The sequence below is a fragment of the Salmo trutta genome, chromosome 26 (assembly GCF_901001165.1).
Source record: "Salmo trutta chromosome 26, fSalTru1.1, whole genome shotgun sequence".
NCBI lineage: Eukaryota > Metazoa > Chordata > Actinopteri > Salmoniformes > Salmonidae > Salmo > Salmo trutta.
The window spans coordinates 12848773-12875601 of record NC_042982.1 but is presented as its reverse complement, the minus strand read 5'-3'; the positions used below and the strand labels follow the sequence as shown (position 1 = coordinate 12875601).

The window sequence follows — 26829 nt, the reverse complement described above, 5'->3', positions numbered from 1 at the left end:
TATGTAGCGGTAATGCAACATATGTTGGATGTCAACCGCCGTTAATCCTTATTGAAAAGAAGCAGAAGCAGAAGCAAAAGAAGAAGCAGAAGCAGAAGTCTACGTGGTTGCTAGGGCTGTTAGAACGGAAACTGAATAAAGCGTCCCTGGAAGCTCCATCAGCAGATTCTGTTTTAATATGTTGTGGTTGTTTAGGTAGCAGACCCAGTGCAACTATTATACTCATTTGTAAGGGAAAATGTCGATTATAATCGCACTTGATTGATCTTACCCTTACTGGGACAGGAGAAGAACTTGTAGTTAGGTAGGTAAATCGTCAAAATTTTTTGTCCAAGTTTAAAGCTAGCTAATATGCTAACGTTAGCTAAATACAGTAACGTTAGCATGCTAACGTTTTCCTCTGAGATGACACCTCCCTGCCTTGATCTGTCAGGGAACTTAACGTTAGCCAGCTATATAGCTTGTTATTCTAATTTAAACGGCCATCTAGCTAATGTAGCTAACTAGCTCGTTACGTAGCTAAACTGACGTTAGCCAACTACATTCACGTACTAGCTAGCTAAAAAGCAAAGTTAAAACTACTATACTGTGGTTTTAACTCGCTAAATTAGCGAATTAATGTTAACTCCCGCTACCCCCTTTTGTTTTCACTTGAAAACGTTTCCCCTTTTAACTGTGGCAAAGGGTTCTTCATTGTGACCAGATACACTTAGCTAGCTACCCAACTACTATAGCTAACGTTACGTGGATAGAGTTTGCAAAACCCAATAATAGCATAGACCCATATAGGCACTGGTGTAAAGTACTTACATATTGTTTAATATATATATATATATATATATATATATATATTTTACCAAGTAAGTTGACTGAGAACACATTCTCATTTACAGCAACGACCTGGGGAATAGTTACAGTGGAGAGTGGGGGATGATTAGGTGGCCAGATTGGGAATTTAGCCAGGACACCGGGGTTAACACTCCTACGATAAGTGCCATGGGATCTTTAGTGACCACAGAGTCAGGACACCCGTTTAACGTCCCATCAGAAAAACGGCACCCATCACAGGGCAATGTCCCCAATCACTGCCCTGGGGCATTGGGATATTTTTTTAGACCAGATGGAAGGGTGCCTCCTACTGGCCCTCCAACTACTTAAGTCGTTTTTTGGGTAATCTGTACTTTACTATTTATATTTTTGACAACTTTTACTTCACTACATTCCTAAAGAATGCTTAGCAGGACTGGAAAATGGCCAAATTCACACACTTATCAAGATCCCTGGTCACCCATACTGCCTCTGATCTGGCGGACTTATTAAACACAAATGCTTCATTTGTAAAGGAGCTACAGGCAGTTAGATTTGGGTATGTCATTTTAGGCGAAAATTGAAAAAAGGGTCCGATCCTTAAGAGTATATTTAAAACCAAATACCTTTATACTTTTACTCAGGTATTATTTTACTGGGTGACTTTCACTTTTACTTGAGTCATTTTCTATTAAGGTATCTTTACTTTTACTCAAGTATGACAATTGGGTGCTTTTTCCACCACTGCCCATAGGACTGTACACAAATAGAGGTCCCATATGGGATTTGGTTTGTAGTGATGCATGCGCTACTTGCAAATGCAATTCAACCCAGCTAAAATGTTCAAATGGCATCTACAACATGACTATTTCCCCCCCTTAGTAACCATGACAGCAGCTGCTGCTCTACAGATTGGAGACCAGCTGATCCTGGAAGAGGACTACGATGAGAACTATATCCCCTCTCAACAAGGTAGAGAGGAATGATACAGAAGGGGCAGTATGGCAACCTTTCTAGTTGACAGATCAGTAGACTGTACACCGCATTCCTGAAACAGAACTACACAAGCATGGTGCAAATTATTGTAGTGGGCATCAAACACATAGGCACGTCTCAAAACCAAGCAATGCTCTGTTTTACATAGACATGCTGTGCTTCATGACACATTCACTAACTTATTTTGGTTGTGTGAGAAGTCATGTAATGTTAGCTGGATACTTTCCTCACTGCTTTCTTCCCCTCCCCTGTCAGAGATCCACGAGTACGCACGAGAGATTGGCATTGATCCCAATCAGGAGCCGGAGCTCCTATGGCTGGCCAGGGAGGGCATTGTTGCCCCACTGCCTCCCGAATGGAAACCCTGGTAAGCAGGCAGGTGTCTGCCATTATACCAGAAATGGAGTCTGAACCTGGTGGCGTCGGTCGGTAACATCCACTCAAGTGAATTTGAAACCGAATACAAATATTCTCACCTGTGTGGTGAATTTGTGTGTGGATGGTCAACATATTTGTAGAGGGGGGATGCTTTTTGTGCTACGCCAATTAATTGCAGTAAAACAGTACTTTTTATTACATTTTTAACAGTACTTTTTTGATAGTGATTCATTAAGCAAAAATAACACAGATTTGGTCATACTTACTAGTCACAATGTCACCCTTCTCTTGCATGGATCAGTTGTGTCTTGGTCGGGGTCTCGATTCACAGTCTTTTTACTGTAATCTGAGTTTGAAGACACCTGACATTGACTCCATCTCTGGCCCCTAGCTGTGTAACAACAGTGGTAGACTGCCCAGTATTCCCAGACACCATATACACCTACAATCTACCTGTCAAAGGAAAAGTGCTTTCTCCACATCTTTCTTACTCTCTAGATCCTCCCTAGCTGGCCTAGTTCAGTAAGTGGTTTCTTAAATCCCACCTATTAGTGCCACTGTTATTTTAACGTTCACTGGTCTCTTCTCCCTTCTCTGGGTTCTGAGGTGCTGAAGTGACCCCCTCCTCTCCCTCCTCTCGCAGTCAGGACGTGTCGGGGGACGTGTACTACTTCAACTTCTCCTCGGGTCAGTCCACCTGGGACCACCCGTGTGACGAGCAATACCGCAGCCTGGTAAAACAGGAGCGCGAACGAGCCGGCACCCAGCCCCACGGGCCCCCCACCACCGCCACTAAGAAGAAGGAGAAGAAGAAAAAAGACAAAGAGCCAAAGAAGAAGGCGAAAGACCAAGAGCTCCTGAAACCACCAGGAGTGAGTGGGTGTTGTTATGTTCTGAAATACACCAAGCACATGAAGTGAGTCACAGATGTCTCAGAACTCTGCAGTGCTGTTGTGTGTAGATCTATTGGTCTGGAAATAACTTCAACTCTAAATAATGTCAAAGAAGCACGGCTATTCCACATAGTCACTGAGGCGTAGCAGAAAATACTATAAATAGTACAAAGGAAACAAAGTACAAAGATGAGGTCTTTAGAGTGGCTTGGCTGAACCAATACATTATTATATTATTGTCTTGGTTATCAACACAACAGTCACATACTCATGCTTGGTTGCTTCATGGCCCTGAGTTGCTAGGTGATACAGTTGTACCGATATAGGGATTGTCGTAGTGATAATAGAGTTGTAAACAAGTCATTGCCCTAAGTCATTCTCCATTTGCTATGTGTATCCTTTCTTAACAGTCTGTAAACAAAGGGGAAAGTCCTGCATTGAAGGAGAGCCAGACAGAAACAGGGAAGGCCACTCTCGGATTACAGGGACCCTCTGCACCCACCCAGCCCCCTCTCTCCCCCCTGAACGCCCTCTCTAATACAGCACCCCCCAGCTTGGCTCCACTATCCCACCTGTCCACCCTCCCTCCTCTCACCTGGGCTGTATCTCCTCTTTCCCCACTGGGTGGGTCTGTCCGCTGCAGTAAGGCCCTAGCGGACGCCCAAGAGATCCTGGGCCTTTCTCCTGGCTTCTCTAGAGCTTTCTCTGACCCAGTCCCAGAGACTCAGCCTCCACCTGCCTCCTCACACCCTCCCAACACCCCTGGGAGGGGGTTTGAACTGACTTGGGGGCTAGCGCCATACGATGAGGAATGGGACAGGGCAGTGGAGTTTGGCCTAGGGCCCACTGATGACACACAGAGCCAAGCTGATGCAGTTAGTCATGGTAGTATCGAGGGGGGAGCAGAGGGCTTTGTCACTGAGGAGGTGGTGGAATGGAGGGAGGCAGCAGAAGAGGGCAGGGAGAGCAGTAGTGATTTCAGCGACAAGGTGGTCTGTTTGGAAGTGGAGGTAGAGGAAGGAAAGGCTATTGAACCCCAATTGCCATCATGTGGTCATTCTACACCTGGGGCAGTGATGACCGAAACATATGAGGGAAGAGAAAGCCAAGCCAAGCAGAAGGAAAAGTTAATCCCAGGAGTTCACTTACTTGATGCCAGGGACAGTGAGCAGGGCCTCGTCCCCTACCTGGCCCCTCTCTGTCTCTCCCCGGGGCCCATGTCCACTTACTTCTCAGCCGAGAGACATGGAAAGGGAGAGAGCATGGCTGATCCCGCAGGGCAGGGCAGTGCAGGGAGTCGGCAGGTAGGACCACAGATTACAGACAGGCAATAGTAAAACAGGCTCAGAGCGTAAAGGAACTGTTGTAGTCATAGGAGAAGGATTGGTAGAAGCAGGTGAATGATGGGAGCAGTATACCAAATTTGACTCCATGATCCTTGAATATCATGATGATTACTATTAACCTGGCAACTCTATACAACAGATTTGTTCACGTGTGTCTCTCTCTGTCTCTCTCAGCCGTTGAGCTTGACCCTTGGGCCTCTGCAGGCCCCAATGGGGAGCCTGGGGAGCCTTGCTCCACTACGGGGTCTTGATGGCACGGCCTTGAGGGGGTCCCTGGGCAGCTATGGAGGGCTGGAGTCCCTGAAGAGTCCCCTTGGGGTAAGAGCTTTCACCTTGACGAAAAATAATGATAGTTATGTACTGTATTACCTTTATGCTTATAGTGTGCTGTTCAGAGTCCTTAACCTTTTACTTATCTCTTTCTCTCTGTCTCTCCTCGTTCACTTCCTCCCTCCCTCCCCCAAGGGTCCTCTCTCAAGCCTGGGGTCCAGCTTACTGGGAGGGCGACAGGAGGAGCGCGTGTCTTTCTCTCTGCCTGGGTTCGAGGATGACGAGGGTAACATCTCAGAGGATGAGCAGCCGGTACGTCTTTCAACTGGCAACGTGCATACCAGCCCTTTCAGGGCACTGTGAAGCAGAATTTTTGGAGAACAAAAGTGTTTCATTTGTGGAGTATACAGTGCCTTGCAAAAGTATTCATCCCCCTTGGTATTTTTCCTATTTTGTTGCAATACAACCTGTAATTTAAACTGATTTTTATTTGGATTTAATGTAATGGACATACACAAAATAGTAAAAATTGGTGAAGTGAAATGAAAAAAATTACTTGATACATTTTTCTTTTTTTAAGAAATAAATATGGAAAAGTGGTGCGTGCATATGTATTCACCCCCTTTGCTATGAAGCCCCTAAATAAGATCTGGTGCAACCAATTACCTTTAGAAGTCACATAATTAGTTAAATAAAGTCCACCTGTGTGCAATCTAAGTGTCACATGATCTCAGTATATATGCACATGTTCTGTGTGTAACACAGAGTCTGCAACACCACTAAGCAAGGGGCCCCACCAAGCATGTGGCACCATGTAGACCAAGGAGCTCTCCAAACAGATCAGGGACAAAGTTGTGGAGAAGTACAGATCATGGTTGGGTTATAAAAAAATATCCAAAACTTTGAACATCCCACGGAGCACCATTAAATCCATTATTCAAAAATGGAAAGAATATGGCACCACAACAAACCTGCCAAGAGAGTGCTGCCCACCAAAACTCATGGACCAGGCAATGAGGGCATTAGTCAGAGAGGCAACAAAGAGACCAAAGATAACCCTGAAGCAGCTGCAAAGCTCCACTGCGGAGATTGGAGTATTTGTCCATAGGACCACTTTAAGCCGTACACTCCACAAAGCTGGGCTTTACGGAAGAGTGGCCAGAAATAAGCCATTGCTTAAAGAAAAGAATAAGCAAACACGTTTGGTGTTCGCCAAAAGGCTTGTGGGAGACTCCCCAAACATATGGAAGAAGGTACTCTGGTCAGATGAGACTAAAATGTAGCATTTTGGCCATCAAGGAAAAATGTCTCATCAACCCGAGAACATCATCCCCACAGTGAAGCATGGTGCTGTGGGGATGTTTTTCATCGTCAGGGATTGGGAAACTGGACAGTATTGAAGGAATGATGGATGGCGCTAATTACAGGGAAATTCTTGAGGGAAACCTGTTTCAGTCTTCCAGAGATTTGAGACTGGGACGGAGGTTCACCTTCCAGCAGGACAATGACCCTAAGGATACTGATAAAGCACTGGAGTTGTTTAAGGGAAAACACTCGAGTTGTTTAAGGGGAAACATTTAAATGTCTTGGAATGGCCTAGTCAAAGCCCAGACCTCAGTCCAATTGAGAATCTGTGGTATGACTTAAAGATTGCAGGACACCAGCGGAACCCATCAAACTGGAGCAGATTTGCCTTGAAGAATGGGCAAAAATCCCAATGGCTAGATGTGCCAAGCTTATAGAGACATACCCCAAGAGACTTGCAGCTGTAATTGCTGCAAAAGGTGGCTCTTCAAAGTATTGACTTTGAGGGGGTGAATAGTTATGCACGCTGAAGTTTTCTTGTCTTATTTCTTGTTTGTTTCACAATAAAAACTATTTTGCATCTTCAAAGTGGTAGGCATGTTGTATAAATCAAATGATACAACCCCCCCCAAAAATACATTTTAAATCCAGGTTGTAAGGCAACAAAATAGGAAAAATGCCAGGAGGGGTGAATACTTTCGCAAGCCACTGTAAGGTAGATGTGTGACTGTGATGCTGTTTGCAGAGTCCTCGTGGCTCGGCCAGACTGTTACAGAACCTGCACCTGGACTTGGATGCGTTGGGAGGAGGGCTGCAGTATGAGGTACACCACCTTCTTCACCATGCACAACAACACAGCACAAGAACATCAAATAGGGGTCATTTCACACTTATAACAGAACACATACCATGCTCATAATGTTACATAGCACACCTACCACTCACCTTCAACTGTGAACCATTTCACTGAAAATGTCTATTTTATAGCATAACCCCCTTGGGATTTTTCACCTACTTTCAACTCCATCAGTGATACCAGTGCAGACAAGCCCGTGTCATTATTACATTAGAAAACCTCTCTGGGTGTGTTGTGTGGCTAACAGGACAGCGAGGCCAGTGGAGTGGCCCCACCAGAGGAGAGGACAGAAGCAGAGCTACGGGACCTGGCCCTGTCTGGAGAGCACAGCCCTGAGCCCACTCCTCAACAGGTAACACCAACACTACTGATGCGCCTCAATCTATTACGTCTCTCGCTTTCTCTCTTTTCATCCCACTGTCAATCCTGTGGTGTATGTCCGTTGTAGGACTTTCTAGTAGTTTAAACTATACACTTAAATATATTGAACCGTCTCAAACTCATGACTATGCTATCAGATCTGTCTGAAGAGAGATCACAAGATGCAGACCTAGATACAGTGAGGGAAAAAAGTATTTGATCCCCTGCTGGTTTTGTACGTTTGCCCACTGACAAAGAAATGATCAGTCTATAATTTTAATGGTAGGTTTATCTGAACAGTGAGAGACAGAATAACAACAAAAAAATCCAGAAAAATGCATGTCAAAAATGTTATAAATTGATTTGCGTTTTAATGAGGGAAATAAGTATTTGACCCCCTCTCAATCAGAAAGATTTCTGGCTCCCAGGTGTCTTTTATACAAGTAACGAGCTGAGATTAGGAGCACACTCTTAAAGGGAGTGCTCCTAATCTCAGCTTGTTACCTGTATAAAAGACACCTGTCCACAGAAGCAATCAATCAATCAGATTCCAAACTCTCCACCATGGCCAAGACCAAAGAGCTCTCCAAGGATGTCAGGGACAAGATTGTAGACCTACACAAGGCTGGAATGGGCTACAAGACCATCGCCAAGCAGCTTGGTGAGAAGGTGACAACAGTTGGTGCGATTATTCGCATATGGAAGAAACACAAAAGAACTGTCAATCTCCCTCGGCCTGGGGCTCCATGCAAGATCTCACCTCGTGGAGTTGCAATGATCATGAGAACGGTGAGGAATCAGCCCAGAACTACACGGGAGGATCTTGTCAATGATCTCAAGGCAGCTGGGACCATAGGCACCAAGAAAACAATTGGTAACACACTACGCCGTTAAGGACTGAAATCCTGCAGCGCCCGCAAGGTCCCCCTGCTCAAGAAAGCACATATACATGCCCGTCTGAAATTTGCCAATAAACATCTGAATGATTCAGAGGACAACTGGGTGAAGTGTTGTGGTCAGATGAGACCGAAATGGAGCTCTTTGGCATCAACTCAACTCGCCGTGTTTGGAGGAGGAAGAATTCTGCCTATGACCCGAAGAAGACCATCCCCACCGTCAAACATGGAGATGGAAACATTATGCTTTGGGGGTGTTTTTCTGCTAAGGGACAGGACAACTTCACCGCATCAAAGGGACGATGGACGGGGCCATGTACCGTCAAATCTTGGGTGAGAACCTCCTTCCCTCAGCCAGGGCATTGAAAATGGATCGTGGATGGGTATTCTAGCATGACAATGACCCAAAACACACGGCCAAGGCAACAAAGGTGTGGCTCAAGAAGAAGCACATTAAGGTCCTGGAGTGGCCTAGCCAGTCTCCAGACCTTAATCCCATAGAAAATCTGTGGAGGGAGCTGAAGGTTCGAGTTGCCAAACGTCAGCCTCGAAACCTTAATGACTTGGAGAAGATCTGCAAAGAGGAGTGGGACAAAATCCCTCCTGAGATGTGTGCAAACCTGGTGGCCAACTACAAGAAACGTCTGACTTCTGTGGTTGCCAACAAGGGTTTTGCCACCAAGTACTAAGTCATGTTTTGCAGAGGGGTCAAATACTTATTTCCCTCATTAAAATGCAAATCAATTTATAACATTTTTGACATGCATTTGTCTGGATTTTTTTGTTGTTATTCTGTCTCTCACTGTTAAAATAAACCTACCATTAAAATTATAGACTGATCATTTCTTTGTCAGTGGTTATACGTACAAAATCAGCAGGGGATCAAATCCTTTCTTCCCTCACTGTAGAACTGCTCTTGTGTACTAGATTGATTGCCTTGAACCAAAACCAACACTTGAGGGATGGAAACTGTAAGCTATCATTGGGAAACTGTGTATGCCTATTCATTCATTGAGACATAACATCTTTATCACTTATCAACTCTCATAAGTGTGTGTGTGTGACTCTAAACACGTGTTTCGGTTCTTGTCTCGATCTCTTCCTGGTTGTGTAGCTGCTGTGTCAGTGGGAGCTGTGCTATGGTCACGGCTGCCACTGTTTCTTTCTGTTGGTCCTCTTGTCCTCATACTGTCACTGTTATTGCTTTGCCGTCTGAGTCGTTCATTTGATCACCCCTCCCCTTTGGTCTTAGGTCTTTCTGTGTGTGTGTGTGTTTAACTGTGTACTTCCTCTGATTTGGTCACACTTCTCTGTGTTGTTTGTTGTTGTTGAGATGACTGCTCTCTTTCGATTACCTCTACCTATGGAATGCGTGAGTGGTTTGCATGCTGGTCAGGTCCCTGTGTCTTCTCCTTGTCACAATATTTTGTCCCCCCCCTACTTTCTTTTTGTGTTTGTCTATGCACGCCTTCCCTCTCTTTCTCTCCGGGTGCCACCATCCTCCTCTTCCAACCAAGGACTCCCTTCGTGGACGCCACCTCCCCTCCTGTCCACCATGCGGAGGCAGCAGGGACTGCAGTAGTGCTGGGGTCTGCCCCCCTACCCCAGACCCCCAGCATGCTAAAACTAGAGACAGTGGAGAGGAAGAGGAGGAGGAGGAAGATTATGAGGAGGGGTGGGGAGAGGACGGAGAGAGTGTGGCTGAGGAGGAAGGAGGTGAAGAGGAGAACCAGGGAGAAGAGGGACAAGTGAGTGAGAAGAAGAAAGGAGAGGAGGAGGAGGACAAGGACGTTGAGACTGAGGCCAGTGAGGAGCTAGAGGGTGTAGAAAAGTTGGAGGGAGAGGAGCAAAGTGATGAGGTCATAAAGAGGTGTGTAAAAAGTGAGGAAGGGGAGGAAGATGTCAATAAAAAGGAGGAAGAACAAGGAAGTGATGAAAAGATAGAGAGATATCTTGGAGAGCAAGAAGAGAGGGATGGGGTAGTAGAGCAATGTGTTAAAAATGAAGAACTTGATAAACAGGTAGAGGAAAGAAATGAGCTGGCTGAGAGCAGTGTTAAAAGTGAGGGAGAACAAAAAGCAGAAGAGAGTGATGAGGGAGTTGACAGACGCAATACAAGTGAGGAAGAAGGAGAGGGAAAAAAGGGGGAACAGGAGGAAGAGAGTGATGAGGTAGTAGAGAGATATATGAAAGAGATGGAGGGAGGCGATGAAGAGGTAAGTGAGATAGTGGGGGAGAGATATTTGAAAAGCAAGCATGTGGAAAGGAAGGAAGAGACTGTCAGAGACAGTGTAGAGGAGAAGAAAGAGGAGGAAGATGAGGCAAAGGGAGATGAGGATAGTGATGAAGTGTTTGAGAGGTGGTTGAAAGAGGAGGCTGAGGAGGGTGAGAGTGAGGTGGTAGAGAGATGTGAGGAAGAGGAGGGTGAGAGTGAGGTGGTAGAGAGGTGTGTGAAAAGTGATGAAGCGGTGGACGAGGAGGGTGAGAGTGAGGTGGTAGAGAGGTGTGTGATAAGTGAGGAAGTGGAGGAGGGTAAAGATGAACCTGAGGAGGTGTTGGAGAGATGTGTGAAAAGCGAGGAAGTGGAGGAGGGTAAAGATGAACCTGAGGAGGTGTTGGAGAGATGTGTGATAAGTGAGGAAGTGGAGGAGGTTAAAGATGAACCTGAAGAGGTGTTGGAGAGATGTGTGAAAAGCGAGGAAGTGGAGGAGGGTAAAGATGAACCTGAGGAGGTGTTGGAGAGATGTGTGAAAAGCGAGGAAGTGGAGGAGGGTAAAGATGAACCTGAGGAGGTGCTGGAGAAGTGTGTCAAAAGCGAGGAAGTGGAGGAAAGTGACAAAGTCTTCGAGAGATGCTCGCTGAGTGAAAAAGGAGCTAGTGAAGGAGAGGAGAGCAGTGAGGAGGAGGTGGAGGGGTGCGTCAAAAGCAAACGAAAAGAAAAGGAAGGAGACAAACTTGAAGAAGACAGCGATGAGGTGGTGGAAGAAGTGCAAGCCTCACCGAAACCCAAAACATCCACAAGCTCAGGCGAAGTAATCGAGAGATATGAACCACACACGGTCCAAGTTAGGTCACTGGGGCAGAAGAAGAAGATAGCGGACCTTAAACGAAGTGACAACATGGAGGTGTATGTGGGGAAGAAGAAGAATGTGCCCAAACAAAGCCCTGTACCAGCAGAGGTAGGGGTTTGGTGTGCTTTGACCATGTCGTGGCCCCTGCCCTGTGTGCTCCCCCTCTGCATGCACCTCCGCCCCTCTCTCAGCCAAAGGAGACACCAATCCACTCCCTGAGGGGCTGTGTGTGTCCCAAGTCCCATCCCTGGTGAATCCAGCTCCCATGGTCTCCCTCGCACATCACATTGGTGTCTTTGGTCTTTACACACATTTTTGCCAGTCCAGTAAACCTCCAGCCATTGGGCTTCTAACACTTCAGCCCCTGAGGACTGGATTGGAATATTCTGGTCCCCTTGTTGCCAGTTTTGCCTCCATCCCTCTTCCTCCAGAGCTGAGCTCTGCAGCCCCATCCTGTCAGCCAGCCCCAAAAGCAGCCCCATCCTCTTCTCCAGCCCCAAAGGCAGCTTTATCCTCTAAGACAAACCTCTAGGCAGCCCTATCCTCTCAGACAAACCTTTAGGCAGCCCTATCCTCTAAGACAAACCTCTAGGCAGCCCTATCCTCTCAGACAAACCTTTAGGCAGCCCTATCCTCTCAGACAAACCTCTAGGCAGCCCTATCCTCTCAGACAAACCTTTAGGCAGCCCTATCCTCTCAGACAAACCTTTAGGCAGCCCTATCCTCTCAGACAAACCTCTAGGCAGCCCTATCCTCTCAGACAAACCTTTAGGCAGCCCTATCCTCTCAGACAAACCTTTAGGCAGCCCTATCCTCTCAGACAAACCTTTAGGCAGCCCTATCCTCTCAGACAAACCTCTAGGCAGCCCTATCCTCTCAGACAAACCTTTAGGCAGCCCTATCCTCTCAGACAAACCTCTAGGCAGCCCTATCCTCTCAGACAAACCTTTAGGCAGCCCTATCCTCTAAGACAAACCTCTAGGCAGCCCTATCCTCTCAGACAAACCTTTAGGCAGCCCTATCCTCTCAGACAAACCTCTAGGCAGCCCTATCCTCTCAGACAAACCTTTAGGCAGCCCTATCCTCTCAGACAAACCTTTAGGCAGCCCTATCCTCTCAGACAAACCTCTAGGCAGCCCTATCCTCTCAGACAAACCTTTAGGCAGCCCTATCCTCTCAGACAAACCTTTAGGCAGCCCTATCCTCTCAGACAAACCTTTAGGCAGCCCTATCCTCTCAGACAAACCTCTAGGCAGCCCTATCCTCTCAGACAAACCTTTAGGCAGCCCTATCCTCTCAGACAAACCTTTAGGCAGCCCTATCCTCTCAGACAAACCTTTAGGCAGCCCTATCCTCTCAGACAAACCTCTAGGCAGCCCTATCCTCTCAGACAAACCTTTAGGCAGCCCTATCCTCTCAGACAAACCTTTAGGCAGCCCTATCCTCTCAGACAAACCTCTAGGCAGCCCTATCCTTTCAGCCACACCCAAGGCAGCCCCATCTTCTCAGTCAGCCCCCTAGCAAGCCCTATCGTCTCAAACAGCCCCCTATGTGGCCCCATCCTCTAAGTCTACCACCAAGGCACTCTTATGCTTTCATCCAGCCCCCAAGGCATCCCAATCCTCTCTGGCAGCCCCACCCCCTCTGACAGCCCCCAAGACAGCCCCACCCCCTCTGACAGCCCCACCCCCTCTGACAGCCCCCAAGACAGCCCCACCCCCTCTGACGGCCCCCCAAGACAGCCCCACCCCCTCTGACAGCCCCCATGACAGCTCCATCCCCTCTGACAGCCCCCAAGGCAGCCCCACCCCCTCTGACAGCCCCCAAGGCAGCCCCACCCTCTCAGACGGCCCCCCAAGGCACCCCCACCCTGTCAGACAGCCCCCAAGGCACCCCCACCCTCTCAAACAGCCCCCAAGGCAGCCCCACCCTCTCAGACAGCCCCCAAGGCACCCCCACCCTCTCAGACAGCCCCCAAGGCAGCCCCACCCTCTCAGACAGCCCCCAATGCGGCCCCGTCCTCTCATTCCAAACTTGCAGTACTGTAGCCTTTGTTTCTCTGTCTCTACTACCTGCTTGACCAGCCATGTGTTTGCGTGGTATGGGCATTTTGTCTGCCTCTTTGCCTCTTGTCTGCCCAAGCTTTGCTCATCAAGCCATGGGATGGCTGCTCTGTGCTGTTGACTAGTGTATTGTCCCTTTGCTGCTGTACTTGCTTTGCCCTACTACGAGAACCTTCATAGTTGCTGTGTGTCCTCCTGTGTGACTGGGTGTGTATCGCTGAGAATGGCAGCATACGTACATACATACATACATACATACATGCAGCGAGCACTGCTCTGTGCTGTTGACTAGTGTATTGTCCCTTTGCTGCTGTACTTGCTTTGCCCTACTACGAGAGCCTTCATAGTTGCTGTGTGTCCTCCTGTGTGACTGGGTGTGTATCGCTGAGAATGGCAGCATACGTACATACATACATACATGCATGCATGCATGCATGCCTGCCTGCCTGCCTGCCTGCCTGCCTGCCTGCCTGCCTGCCTGTCTGTCTGTCTGTCTGTCTGTCTGTCTGTCTGTCTGTCTGTCTGCAGTGTTGAGGTGATACGGTGGCACTATGCTTCTTGTCAGTGACTGAGTGTGTGTTTACATCAGCAGTCCGAGGCCAGCGAGCACATTGAGGTGACATCCTCCTCCACCAAGGACCTCAGGGTACTTTTTATGGCTTGACAACATGCTTTATAATGTACATTTAAACAGATATTATCAAGGGGTGTGTTTAGTAAAGACTAACAGTGTTGTGTTCCATTTTCCCTTTAGTCTGGTTTTGGCTCCAAGTTGTCAGAGAACGTCCTGGACCTGAAGGATCTCTCCCCTGCTGTTAGTCCACTCTTACAGGTACCACACTTTCTCCTCCTCTTCCTCTCCTTTCTTTTTCTCCCTCGCTCGCCCCTCTTCACCCTGGCTCTCCTCTTCACCTCCTTCCTCCTCAGCTACAGTCTCTCCTTCCTCACTTGGATGTTCTCAGTCACAGTGGTTCTCTGGCTGTAGAGTCTGTAGGCACAGTTTGTACCGTTGTTTTATTTTGAGAGTAACACTCACATCATGCCACGTAGAGTTAGATGTTAGCATTTGCTATTCATATAAAAAATATATATTTTCCGCAGGAAAAAGAGGGCAAAGTGAAAGTCAGTGCGGCAGAGGAGAAGGAACGGAGGAAGAGGGCAGAAGCTGCAGAGAGGTTGGCAGACTTTCTGATTCTGATAAATGCCCATACTTCAGTGGAATGTCTCTGAATTTGAAACACACATTGTGATACAAGCCTATTGTCACTGTCACTGGTGCAGTAGTATGTCTCTCGCACAGATCTGCAGTCTAGAGCTGAGCCAAATCATTTATCTGACTTCCCTCCCTCGCTCTCTCTTTCTCTCTCCCCTCCCTCCCTCCCTCCCTCCCTCCCTCCCTCCCTCCCTCCCTCCCTCCCTCCCTCCCTCCCCTGGCCCCCACTCTGCAGCCGTCTTCAAGCTGCAGGCAGGGAGGATCCAGCAATGGAGGACAGGCACCCCAGCCAGTCCAGTGAATCCCAACAGGACACAGGGTCCTCCCATTCTGAGCCGGAGCCCCGGCCGCGGGCCGAGGGGGTCAGCACCAGCGCCAGCCTAGGGGTGTCGGGGGTCCAGGGGGTCAAGCGGCCTGACACCTCCAGAGGCCGCCTGGTTAGGAGCCCCCACGCCCACTACAAGGAGGAAGCCCCCAGACAGGGGGAGGACAGCAGAAGGGCCCTGGAGGAGGAGAGGGACAAGGAGAGGAGGGAGACTGAGAGGGAGATAGAGGAGGAAAAGGAGCGTGCGCTGCGGGAGAGGCAGGAGAAGGTGCGCCTACTTCAGGAGGAGCTGCGGCGGGAGGAGGAAGAGGAGGAACAGAGGCTGAAGGAGGAGAGCGAGGAGAGGGTCAGGTAGGCATCCGGGCAGCAGGCCACGGAGTGGTCAACCTCCCTTAATCTCCATTCATGTCCACTTTTATAGTAGTATTTGTGAGCTGTGATGCTCCCTGTGATTGTGACAGGATATGACACTATGTTGATGCTTAGGGCTGTGTGACAGTGCTGGTTATCTCACCCGCTGCTGTGTGTGTGTGTGTGTGTGTGTGTGTGTGTGTGTGTGTGTGTGTGTGTCCTGGTCCTGACCGATCTTCCAGGAGCCTGAGGGAGAGGCTCCAGTGTAAGGGGAGGGAAGAGGAGAGCAGGCTGAGTGTGGAGTCTGAAAGCAGGCTACTGGAGCTGAGGGAGCTGGCCCGGAGGGAGAGAGAGAACCAGCAACGCAACGTCAGGTGACTCATCTCATTTCTCTCTACAATTCATCCATCTGCTTAAGCACACACACACGCGCGCACACACACACACACACTTATTCGCATGACAGCAATCGCCCTGGAGTGCTCCAGTGATCCATAGATCACATGCCCAGCGACCATAGCCGTATTAATATGACACTACTTCACATAACTATGCTGTGCTAAGGCAATACTATTCTCACTACACATACAGTAGGTATATCATATCGCTTGGCAACTGGAGAAAAACAAGACCAAAAAATATTTTTGTAAGAAATGATTGTGTTTGCTACGTTCGCGTGTGTGTGTTGTTTTTATCAGGGAGGAGGGCGAGGCGATGCTGAGGCAGCTGCGTGCCACCCTGGAGGCGGAGAGAGAGGCGGAGCGAGAGAGGATAGAGGCCCAGAAGAGGCGGGATCTAGAGCAACTGAGGGAGGAGTCAGAGGAGGAGCTACGTGTGGAGAAGCAGAGACTGCTTGGGGAGCGGGAGGAGCAACTCGACTCCCTCAGACAGGAGGTGGGGGAAGGGGAGGTGGGAGAGTGGCGATGGGGGTCGGAGAAGGGAGAGGTGGAGGTATAGGAGAGGGGCCTTCCAATACACACGTGTCCTTGAAACAACTGAATATGTACTGTCTGGACTCATGTGTTTGGGTTTTTGTGTGGAGAATACGTGGAGGGAGTCTAGGATAGTGTGGTGTGTGTGTGTGTGTGTGTGTGTGTGTGTGTCACACAGATGATGGTTGAAGACAGTGTGTTGTTGTCTTAGGGGAGAAGCAGTGCCAGTGAGAGGCGGAGGGAGTTGAAGAGCCCTCGTAGCCCAGAGCAGCATCTAGCAGAGTACCAAAGAGAGGTGATAGAGAATCCACACACACTACTTCCCACCTTTGGTACACAAAACCTTAGCCCCTCATCTCACTGACTACATATTACCATAACAGTATCAGTCTAAACCCTATAGGGTGTTGTGACATTATGTATCCCTCCCACTCACTGTCTTGGTCCAGTTGGGAGACGTGCTCCAGGAAGTGAGGGAGGAAGTGCAGCGTGACCACGGCAGGAAGCTGAAGCAGCTCAAAGACGACCACCGCAGAGAACTCAACTCAATCAGAGACAATCATCTGGACCAGGTGAGACACAGTTCAAAGGTCACAGCTTCTTGCAACAGACCTGCTGCTAACTCATTATCTATTTGTGTCTGTTTGTGTGTGTGTGTGTGTGTGTGTGTCTGTATGTCTGTGTGCGTCTGGATGTGTCTGCATGTGTGTGTGTTTGTCCTCCAGGAGGCTGTCCAAAGGGAGCAGTTGCTGTGTGCCCTGCAGGAGGAGAGAGATGGCCTGCTGGCCACCCACAGCGCCCAGCTGGAGAGACTCCGTACACAGCTAGACTCCCAGCTCTCCAAGACCCGCCAGACACACACACGCAAGGTGAGGACAGAGACACACACGTGCGGCACGAACACACACACACATACCGTGTATCATCTCCAAACACCTATGTCATCCCTTAGGAGGCAAAGATTCAGGAGCTGGGGGACAAGCTGGAGCTGAGGGCCAGAGAACTGAAGACCCAGGAGGCAATACTGAAGACCCAGGTAGTCAATCAATCACTGTGGTACTGATATGTGTATTCATGACTACCTGGAAGGGATGGCCTAGGCTATGGCATGAACTGTATGTGTGTGGTTGGGCACTATGGAATGAACTGTATGTGTGTGGTTGGGCACTATGGAATGAACTGTATGTGTGTGGTTGGGCACTATGGAATGAACTGTATGTGTGTGGTTGGGCACTATGGAATGAACTGTATGTGTGTGGTTGGCACTATGGAATGAACTATATGTGTGTGGTTGGGCACTATGGAATGAACTGTATGTGTGTGGTTGGGCACTATGGAATGAACTGTATGTGTGTGGTTGGCACTATGGAATGAACTGTATGTGTGTGGTTGGGCGCTATGGAATGAACTGTATGTGTGTGGTTGGCACTATGGAATGAACTGTATGTGTGTGGTTGGGCACTATGGAATGAACTGTATGTGTGTGGTTGGGCACTATGGAATGAACTGTATGTGTGTGGTTGGGCACTATGGAATGAACTGTATGTGTGGTTGGCACTATGGAATGAACTGTATGTGTGTGGTTGGGCACTATGGAATGAACTGTATGTGTGGTTGGCACTATGGAATGTAATGAACTGTATGTGTGTGGTTGGGCACTATGGAATGAACTGTATGTGTGTGGTTGGGCACTATGGAATGAACTGTATGTGTGTGGTTGGGCACTATGGAATGGAATGAACTGTATGTGTGTGGTTGGGCACTGTTGATTAAAGGACATACACGTTTGGCACTTTTCAGGCAGCGAATTTGAAGAAGAGGCGGCAGCAGCTTGGGGATGAAGAGGATGAGATAGACAGAGGAATAGAGGTGAGGATTCATCATCATCGTCACCACCTCTGTCTTCGTCATGCTGTAGATTTTAAGCCTGTGATCTTTTCAGGCTCTGCCTGGAGTCATGCAGGAGAGAGATGGACTGAGAGAGGATCTGGAGAGGGTGGAAGGACAGAGGGACAGGGCGAGGCAGGAGGCGGAGAGAGCGAGGGAGGAGAGGACCAAAGTGAGAGACGAGTTGGAGAGAATTAGGGAGGAGAGGGACAAAGCGACGGAGGAGAGCAGGAGGATGAAGGAGGAGCGGGACCGGCTGGAGAGCAAGGTGGAGCTGCTGCAGGAGCGCTGTGATCAGCTGTGCCGCAGAGTCAGGTACACACACACACCTGGCCTGTTAGTTGGGGTCAACCTCCGTTCACTCCTGTTTCATTGTCAACTTGCAGCTGACAGTAGCATGTCTTTCAGACTTAGTGGGAGACTTCATGTCAAGCTTGCCAGACTACTGAGCTATTTGTCAAGCGGTTGATCTAGTCATCAAATCTAATTGCATTAGTCACATGCGCCGAATACAACAGGTGTAGACCTTTCAGTGAAATGCTTACTTACAAGCCCCTAACCAACAATGCAGTTTCAAAAATATTAATAAAAATAAGAAATTAAAGGAACAAATAATTACAGAGCAGCAGTAAAATAACAATAGAGAGACAGGGGGGTCCCGGTACAGAGTCAATGTGCGGGGGCACCGGTTAATCGAGGTAATATGTACATGTAGGTAGAGTTATTAAAGTTACTATGCATAGATAATAACAGAGTAGCAGCGAGGGTGGGGTGGGCAATGCAAATAGTCTGAATAGCCATTTGATTAGATGTTCAGGAGTCTTATGGCTTGGGGGTAGAAGCTGTTTAGAAGCCTCTTGGACCTAGACTTGTTGCTCCGGTACCGCTTGCCGTGCGGTAGCAGAGAGAACAGTCTATGACTAGGGTGACTGGAGTCTTTGACACTTTTTAGGGTCTTCCTCTGACACCGCCTGGTATAGAGGTCCTGGATGGCAGGAAGCTTGGCCCCAGTGCTGTACTGGTCCGTACACACTACCCTCTGTAGTGCCTTACGGTCAGAGGTCGAGCAGTTGCCATACCAGGCAGTGATGCAACCCGTCAGGATGCTCTCGATGGTGCAGCTGTAAAACCTTTTGAGGATCTGAGGACCCATGCCAAATCTTTTCAGTCTCCTGAGGTTTTGTTGTGCCCTCTTCACAAATGTCTTAGTATGTTTGGACCATGTTAGTTTGTTGGTGATGTGGACACCAAGGATCTTGAAGCTCTCAACCTGCTCTACGACAGCCCCGTCGATGAGAATGGGGGCGTGCTTGGTCCTCCTTTTCCTGTAGTCCACAATCATCTCCTTTGTCTTGATCCCGTTGAGGGCGAGGTTGTTGTCCTGGCACCACATGGCCAGGTCACTGACCTCCTCCCTATAGGCTGTCTCGTCATTGTCGGTGATCAGGCACTGTTGTGTCATCGGCAAACTTAATGATGGTGTTGGTGTCGTGCCTGGCCGTGCAGTCATGAGTGAACAGGGAGTACAGGAGGGGACTGAGCACGCACCCCTGAGATGCCCCTGTGTTGAGGATCAGTGTGGTGGGTGTCGTTACCCACCCTTGTGTTGTTACCCACCCCTACACTTACCACCTGGGGGCGGCCCGTCATGAAGTCCAGGATCCAGTTGCAGAGGGAGGTGTTTAGTCCCAGGTAGAGGTTGACCAATTAATTAGGTCCGATTTCAAGTTTTCATAACAATCTGTAATCTGCATTTTTGGACACCGATTACATTGCATTCCACGAGGAAACTGTGGCTGACCACAGGCTGACCACCTGTTACGCGAGTGCAGCAAGGAGCCACGGTAAGTTGCTAGCTAGCATTAAACTTACCTTATAAAAATAAAAAAATCTTCACATAATCACTAGTTAACTACACATGGTTGATGATATTACTAGGTTAACTAGCTTGTCCTGCGTTGCATATAATCAATGCGATGCATGTTAATTTATCATCGAATCACAGCCTACTTCGCCAAATCGGTGATGATTTAACAAAAGCACAATCGTTGCACGAATGTACAGTTGAAGTCGGAAGTTTACATACACCTTAGCCAAATACATTTACACTCAGTTTTTCACAATTCCTGACATTTAATCCTAGTAAAAATTCCCTGCCTTAGGTCAGTTAGGATCACCACTTTATTTTAAGAATGTGAAACGTCAGAATAATAGTTGAGAGAATGATTTATTTCATCACATTCCCAGTGGGTCAGAAGTTTACATACACTCAATTAGTATTTGGTAGCATTGCCTTTAAATTGTTTAACTTGGGTCAAATGTTTTGGGTAACCTTCTACAAGCTTCCCACAATAAGTTGGGTGAATTTTGGCCCATTCTTCCTGACAGAGCTGGTGTAACTGAGTCAGTTTGTAGGCCTCCTTGCTCGCACATGCTTTTTTAGTTCTGCCCACAACTTTTCTATAGGATTGAGATTAGGGCTTTGTGATGGCCACTCCAATACCTTGATTTTGTTGTCCTTAAGCCATTTTGCCACAACTTTGGAAGCATGCTTGGGGTAATTGTCCATTTGAAAGACACATTTGCGACCAAGCTTTAACTTCCTGAAGGATGTCTTGAGATGTTGCTTCAATATATCCACATAAATTTCCTGCCTCATGATGCCATCTATTTTGTGAAGTGCTCCACCCCTCCTGCAGCAAAGCACCCCCACAACATGATGCTGCCACCCCCGTGCTTCACGGTTGAGATGGTGTTCTTCGGCTTGCAAGCATCCCCCTTTTTCCTCCAAAAATAACGATGGTCATTATGGCCAAACAGTTCTATTTTTGTTTCATCAGACCACAGGACATTTCTCCAAGAAGTACAATCTTTGTCCCCATTTGCAGTTGCAAAACTTAGTCTGTTTTTTTTAAGGCGGTTTTGGACCAGTGGCTTCTTCCTTGCTGAGCAACCTTTCAGGTTATGTCGATATAGGACTTGTTTTACTGTGGATATAGATACTTTTGAACCTGTTTCCTCCAGCATCTTCACAAGGTCCTTTGCTGCTGTTCTGGGATTGATTTGCACTTTTCGCACCGAAGTACGTTCATCTCTAGGAGACAGAATGCGTCTCCTTCCTGAGTGGTATGGCGGCTGCGACGTCCCATGGTGTTTATACTTGCGTACTATTGTTTGTACAGATGAACGTGGTACCTTCAGGCATTTGGAAATTGCTTCCAAGGATGAACCAGACTTGTGGAGGTCTATCATTTTTTTTCTGTCTTGGCTGATTTCTTTTGATTTTCCCATTATTTCAAGCAAAGAGGCGCTGAGTTTGAAGGTAGGCCTTGAAATACATCCACAGGTTCACCTCCAATTGACTCAAATGATGTCAATTAGCCTATCAGAAGCTTCTAAAGCCATGTCATCATTTTCTGGAATTTTCCAAGCTGTTTAAAGGCACAGTCAACTTCATGCATGTAAACTTCTGACCCACTGGAATTGTGATACAGGGAATTTTAAGTGAAATAATCTGTCTGTAAACATTTGTTTGAAAAATGACTCGTCATGCACAAAGTAGATGTCCTAACCGACTTGCCAAAACTATAATTTGTTGACAAGAAATTTGTGGAGTGGTTGAAAAACAAGTTTTAATGACTCCAACCTAAGTGTATGTAAACTTCCGATTTCAACTGTACCTAACAATAAACATTCATGCCTTTCTTAAAATAAATACACAGAAGTATATATTTTTAAACCTGCATATTTAGTTAAAATAAATTCATGTTAGCAGGCAATGTTTACTAGGGAAATTGTGTCATTTCTCTTGCGTTCATTGCACGCAGAGTCAGGGTATATGCAACAGTTTGGGCCGCCTGGCTCGTTACGAACTAATTTGCCAGAATTTTACGTAATAATGACATGACATTGAAGGTTGTGCAATGTAACAGAAATATTTAGATTTAGGGTTGCCACCCGTTCGATAAAATACAGAACGGTTCCGTATTTCACTGAAAGAATAAACATTTTGTTTTCAAAATGATAGTTTCCGGATTTAACTATATTAATGACCAAAGGCTCGTATGTCTGTGTTTTTTATAATTAAGTTTATGATTTGATATTTGATAGAGCAGTCTGACTGTGCGGTGGTAGGCAGCAGCAGGCTCGTAAGCATTCATTCACACTTTACTGCGTTTGCCAGCCGCTCTTATAGATGCTTGATGCACAGCGCTGTTTATGACTTCAAGCCTATCAACTCCCTAGATTAGGCTGGCAATAATATAGTGCCTATAAGAACATCCAATAGTCAAAGGTATATGATATACAAATGGTATAGAGAGAAATAGTCGACGCGTCATAATTCCTATAATAACTACAACCTATAACTTCTTAACTGGGAATATTGAACCACCAGCTTTCATATGTTCTCATGTTCTGAGCAAGGAACTTAAAGGTTAGCTTTTTTACATGGCACATATTGCACTTTTACTTTCTTCTCCAACACTGTGTTTTTGCATTATTTAAACCAAATAGAGCATGTTTCATTATTTATTTGAGACTAAATAGATTTTATTTATGTATTATATTAAGTTAAAATAAAAGTGTTAATTCAGTATTGTTGTAATTGTCATTATTACATATATACAACTAAATCTGACTATTTCATCGGTATCAGCTTTTTTTGGTCCTCCAATAATCTGTATCGGTGTTGAAAAATCATAATCGGTCGACCTCTAGTTCCAGGGTCCTTAGCGTATTGATGAGCTTTGAGGGCACAATGGTGTTGAACGCTGAGCTGTAGTCAATGAATAGCATTCTTACAAAAATGTTCCTTTTGTCCAGATGGGAAAGGGCGGTGTTTAGTGCAATAGAGATTGCATCATCTGTGGATCTGTTGGGGCGGTATGCAAATTGGAGTGAGTCTAGGGTTTCTGGGACAATGGTGTTGATGTGAGCCATGACCATCCTTTCGAAGCACTTCATGGCTACAGACGTGATTGCTACGAGTCGGTGGTCATTTAGGCAGGTCACCTTAGTCATACTAAAGGTTCAATGTTATTTCAATGCCAGTACAATTTCAGTTACTAACATATGATTTTATTGCAGTGATCTGGAGCAGAGTGAGATCAAGAGGCCTACTACTAGACTGGACCGAACAGAAGAGGAGGAGAGGAAGGAGGAGAAGGATAGCGAGGCACCGCCCTCTACTGCTGGACGGGAGAAAGTGCTGCATGTGGAAGATCTGAAAGAACCTCCTGTCTTGGACGAGTATGTGTGTGTGTGTGTGTGTGTGTGTGTGAGAGCATGCAGGTTGCACCCTTCTATCCTGACTAACTTCTATATGTGTGTGTGTGCCTGTGTGTGTGTCTCTCTCTCTCTCTTCCCTCTCCCAGCTTGCGTCAGTATATCTCCTCTGAGGGGCTGTCCCTGCAGAAAGCCCGGCGCTTCCTGGAGAGGGAGAGTGGTCGTCTGAGTGAGCGACAGGCAGCGCTGCAGGCAGCTCAGGCCCAGTCCAGCTCCTCTCAGTACCCCAACACAACCAGCCACGCCCAGGCCACACAGGAGATGTACAGGAACCTGCAGCAGGTACATGTAAGTGTGACTCCCTTCCTTATCCCTTATAGACTCCTACACTCGGCCCTAGTGCCCTTATGTTGAACATTCATGAAGTGAGAGAGTATGCATGACCTCCGTATGTAACTGTCCCTGGATCATCTTTCTCTCTCTCTTTCCCCCCCTCTCTGTCGTTTCCTCTTTTCTTCCTCAGGAGGCCAGTGACGTGGAGGAGTTGAGGGTGACTGTGCAGAGGGGGAACTCGCTGCTACGCAGGAAGGAGGAGAGACTGCAACAGCTAGAGAGCTCCGTAGCTGAAGAGGTGAATATACCACAGATCCTGCCCTCCCTGTACACCACCTGTACTACATACCATGCCCATAACGTTAGACATACTGGAATAGCTAATAAACACACTATACACTGAGTGGACAAAACATTAAGAACTCTCTTTCTGCTCTTTCCATCACATAGACTGACCAAGTGAATCCAGGTAAAAGCTATGATCCCTTATTGATATCACCTGTTAAATCCACTTCAATCAGTGTAGATGAAGGGGAGGAGACAGGTTAAAGAAGGATTTTTAAGCCTTTAGACAATTGAGACATGGATTGTGTATGTGTGTCATTCAGGGGGTGAATGGGCAAGACAAATATTTAGGTGCCTTTGAACAGGGTGTGGTAGTAGGGGCCGGGCGCACCGGTTTGTGTCTGCCAAGAACTGTATTTTTCACACTCAACAATTTCCCGTGTGTATCAAGAATGGTCCACCACCCAAAGGACATCCCGCCAACTTGACAGAACTGTGCGAAGCATTGGAGTCAACATGGGCCAGTATCCCTGTGAAACGTTTTCCATGCCCCGAGGAATTGAGGCTGTTCTGAGGGCAAAAGGGTGGTGCAACTCAATATTAGGAAGGTGTTCCTAATGTTTTGTAACACTCACTGTATGTATGCTTTTACGTAACATTTTGTTCATTTAGCAGACACTCCTATCCAGAGAAACTTAGTCAGTGCATTCAACTTAAGGTAGTTAGGTAAGACAATCGCATGCCACGGTCATTGTAAGTAAAACGTTCCTCAATTAAGCAATGATCAGCTAAATCAATGATAGTAAAAGAAAACAAGTGTTAGCGTTAGAGGCAAGTACAAATAGTTAGTTTTTTCTCTTGCTTTATCTTGCCCAGGTCTCCCCTCATCACTACTATGATGACCAGGACAGACTGGCGGCTGATAGGAAGGTGGCCTTTGATGTGACTGAATCAGATATGAGCAGCGTCAGCAATGGCCTTGATGGCCCCGGTGAGAGGGACAGACATACTGGAATATTCATTCCTTACACACGCATAGCAGGCCTGTACTCCTCCTCTGCCAAATTATCATACTCTCCCACTTTATCATTCCTCCTTTTTTACCCTTTCGCCCACTCCTTCCTCTCCTTCACACCTCATCCCTTGCTTTTTCCCTTTTCATGTTTTCTGACATTGCCTCCCTTTCTCTCTTGTGCTGTCTTTCCCTCTCTATCTCTCCTCTCCAGGTGGGGACCCCACAGTGCCAGCTAAGGTGCAGCACTTAGCCGAGTCGCTCCAGCACATCTCTGGCCAGCTCAGCACAGTCCTGGGGGCCCTGGGCTCCCTGACCCAACGCCAGACCCCTTACCAGCCTCTCCCCCTACCCCTGCCCCTCTCCCAGCCCCGAACCCCCACCTCAATGCCTCTTTCACAGCTCTCCATGCCTCTGTCTGGGCCCTCCTGGGCGTGGGCCCCTCACAGCACCTCCATGCAGCCACGGGGTTCTGAGGACCTGCTTAACAGCCGCTGGGCCAAGCTCTTCCCTGGTACATCTCAACCAAAGAGATTCAATATATATGTTATATTAAATATGCGTTCTATTTTATTATGTGGTCTGAAGAACTCTGTTCAGTGTAGTTTCAGGTAGGGTGAGTTGTTAGTTTATTGGTTTAACAAGACTTCACTTCTCTTTGTCCCTTCTTCCCTAGGGGCTCCTATTGAGTCCATAACCACCAGTTCCTTGAGGACGCATGCGCTTTATTCAGGGTACAGTCCTGCAAGGTAAATATGAAAATGATTTGTTATAACCGTCGCTCATCCCTTTCACAGTAGTCTGTCTTGTTGAATGAAGGTACTAAAGAAATGTGTGTTAGTGAGCAGGCTCGTAGTCTGTCCTCCATGCAGCCTAAGCCAGTGGAGATGGATGGACAGAGGCTACAGGGTCTAATTGACGGCAACAAGAGATGGCTGGAGACACGCAGGAAAGACCCCAGTGTGTATCCTTCTGTAAAAATGCTCACACATTACCACATTGCACAACTTATAATGGAGCTTGGTTCAGTCTTGTAAATGTCCTTAACAGGTTTTCATCAGACCTCTGTTCACGCGTTATCGGACCCCCCCCAACTGTGAGTGGACTGGTCCAGCTGAGCCTGGATGACAACAACCAGATTAAAGTGTACCATTACTAAAGGGGGGTGGGTGAAGTTACATACGGAGCAAGGATCAACACAAGCAGATAAAGATGTACTGTTACTGAAAAAGAGCTAACGATAGGGGTGGGTTTTTAAAATGAACTTTGAGTAATGCAGGGATCCCTCTAGCTCTGGTCCAGGGAGTTACTAGAGGAACCCCCTCGACTATGTGTGGACCAAAGGAATGCCCTGGACCAGAGCTAGGATTCCTCTACAACCAGATTTACATATCAGATTTCTGTAAGAAATATTTTTAAGACGTCTGTCCTCTGGTGAACTCCGGTTTAGCTGTGATTGTGTTACAGAAGAGTGAGGGGACACGGGACCGTTTCAGTGGACTCTGATTTTATTCCATTGGCATGCAAGGGTGAATAGCTTGGGAGTATGGAGACAATAGTCCCGTAGTCAACAAATCAGTTTATTTCCCAATTTTTTGGCCTCTAGCTATTTAAATGTTTCAAAAGCAGATTGCATAGCTGTTACATATACAATAGGTGCTTCACTTTATTAGGACATCTCGAGGTTGGAGTGAGATACTGTTGATAGCTGACATAAGCCTCATAACTGAGGTGATAAGTGACTAAAAATCATTGTCATGGTATCAGGTTGTATGAAATGTTCAAGCCATACCATAACCACTACAAGGGCAAGACAATGACTTGTGAGGGATTCAGTCTTTATGAAATTCTGGTAAGAGGGACTCTCTTCCAGTGTGTTTTACTGTGCAGATAGACGTGTGAGATTTTTACCATATTTTTATAAGAAACGTTTTAATAAATGTAAAGTGGTATATATTCATAATGCCAATGTCAAGCTTTCATTCTTTTTCATGATTCAGCATTTCATTTGTCTACATTAAAAA

General features: G+C 47.1%; 1 protein-coding gene across 8 annotated transcripts; it reads left to right on the top strand.

The window, feature by feature from the left end:
* On the top strand, positions 1-26765 carry LOC115163132 (centrosomal protein of 164 kDa). 8 transcript variants are annotated; one of them, XM_029714772.1, is made up of 30 exons: positions 1-304; positions 1690-1779; positions 2059-2170; positions 2825-3053; positions 3485-4378; positions 4595-4738; positions 4886-5002; positions 6741-6818; positions 7099-7203; positions 9625-11286; positions 13831-13887; positions 13996-14073; positions 14343-14416; positions 14690-15130; positions 15373-15504; positions 15829-16024; positions 16274-16357; positions 16512-16634; positions 16788-16931; positions 17015-17098; positions 17863-17931; positions 18005-18264; positions 23038-23199; positions 23325-23523; positions 23699-23806; positions 24670-24784; positions 25020-25319; positions 25482-25554; positions 25662-25769; positions 25867-26765. In XM_029714772.1, exons 2-30 carry the CDS (start codon positions 1695-1697, stop codon positions 25931-25933), a joined length of 6300 nt encoding a protein of 2099 aa, XP_029570632.1. In that variant the 5' UTR covers positions 1-304; positions 1690-1694; the 3' UTR covers positions 25934-26765. The 8 variants fall into 8 exon arrangements, with proteins under 8 accessions (XP_029570632.1, XP_029570634.1, XP_029570631.1 ...); XM_029714774.1 differs by having other exon boundaries at positions 25654-25769; XM_029714771.1 differs by having other exon boundaries at positions 25647-25769.
* The last annotated feature ends 64 nt before the right edge of the window (positions 26766-26829 follow it).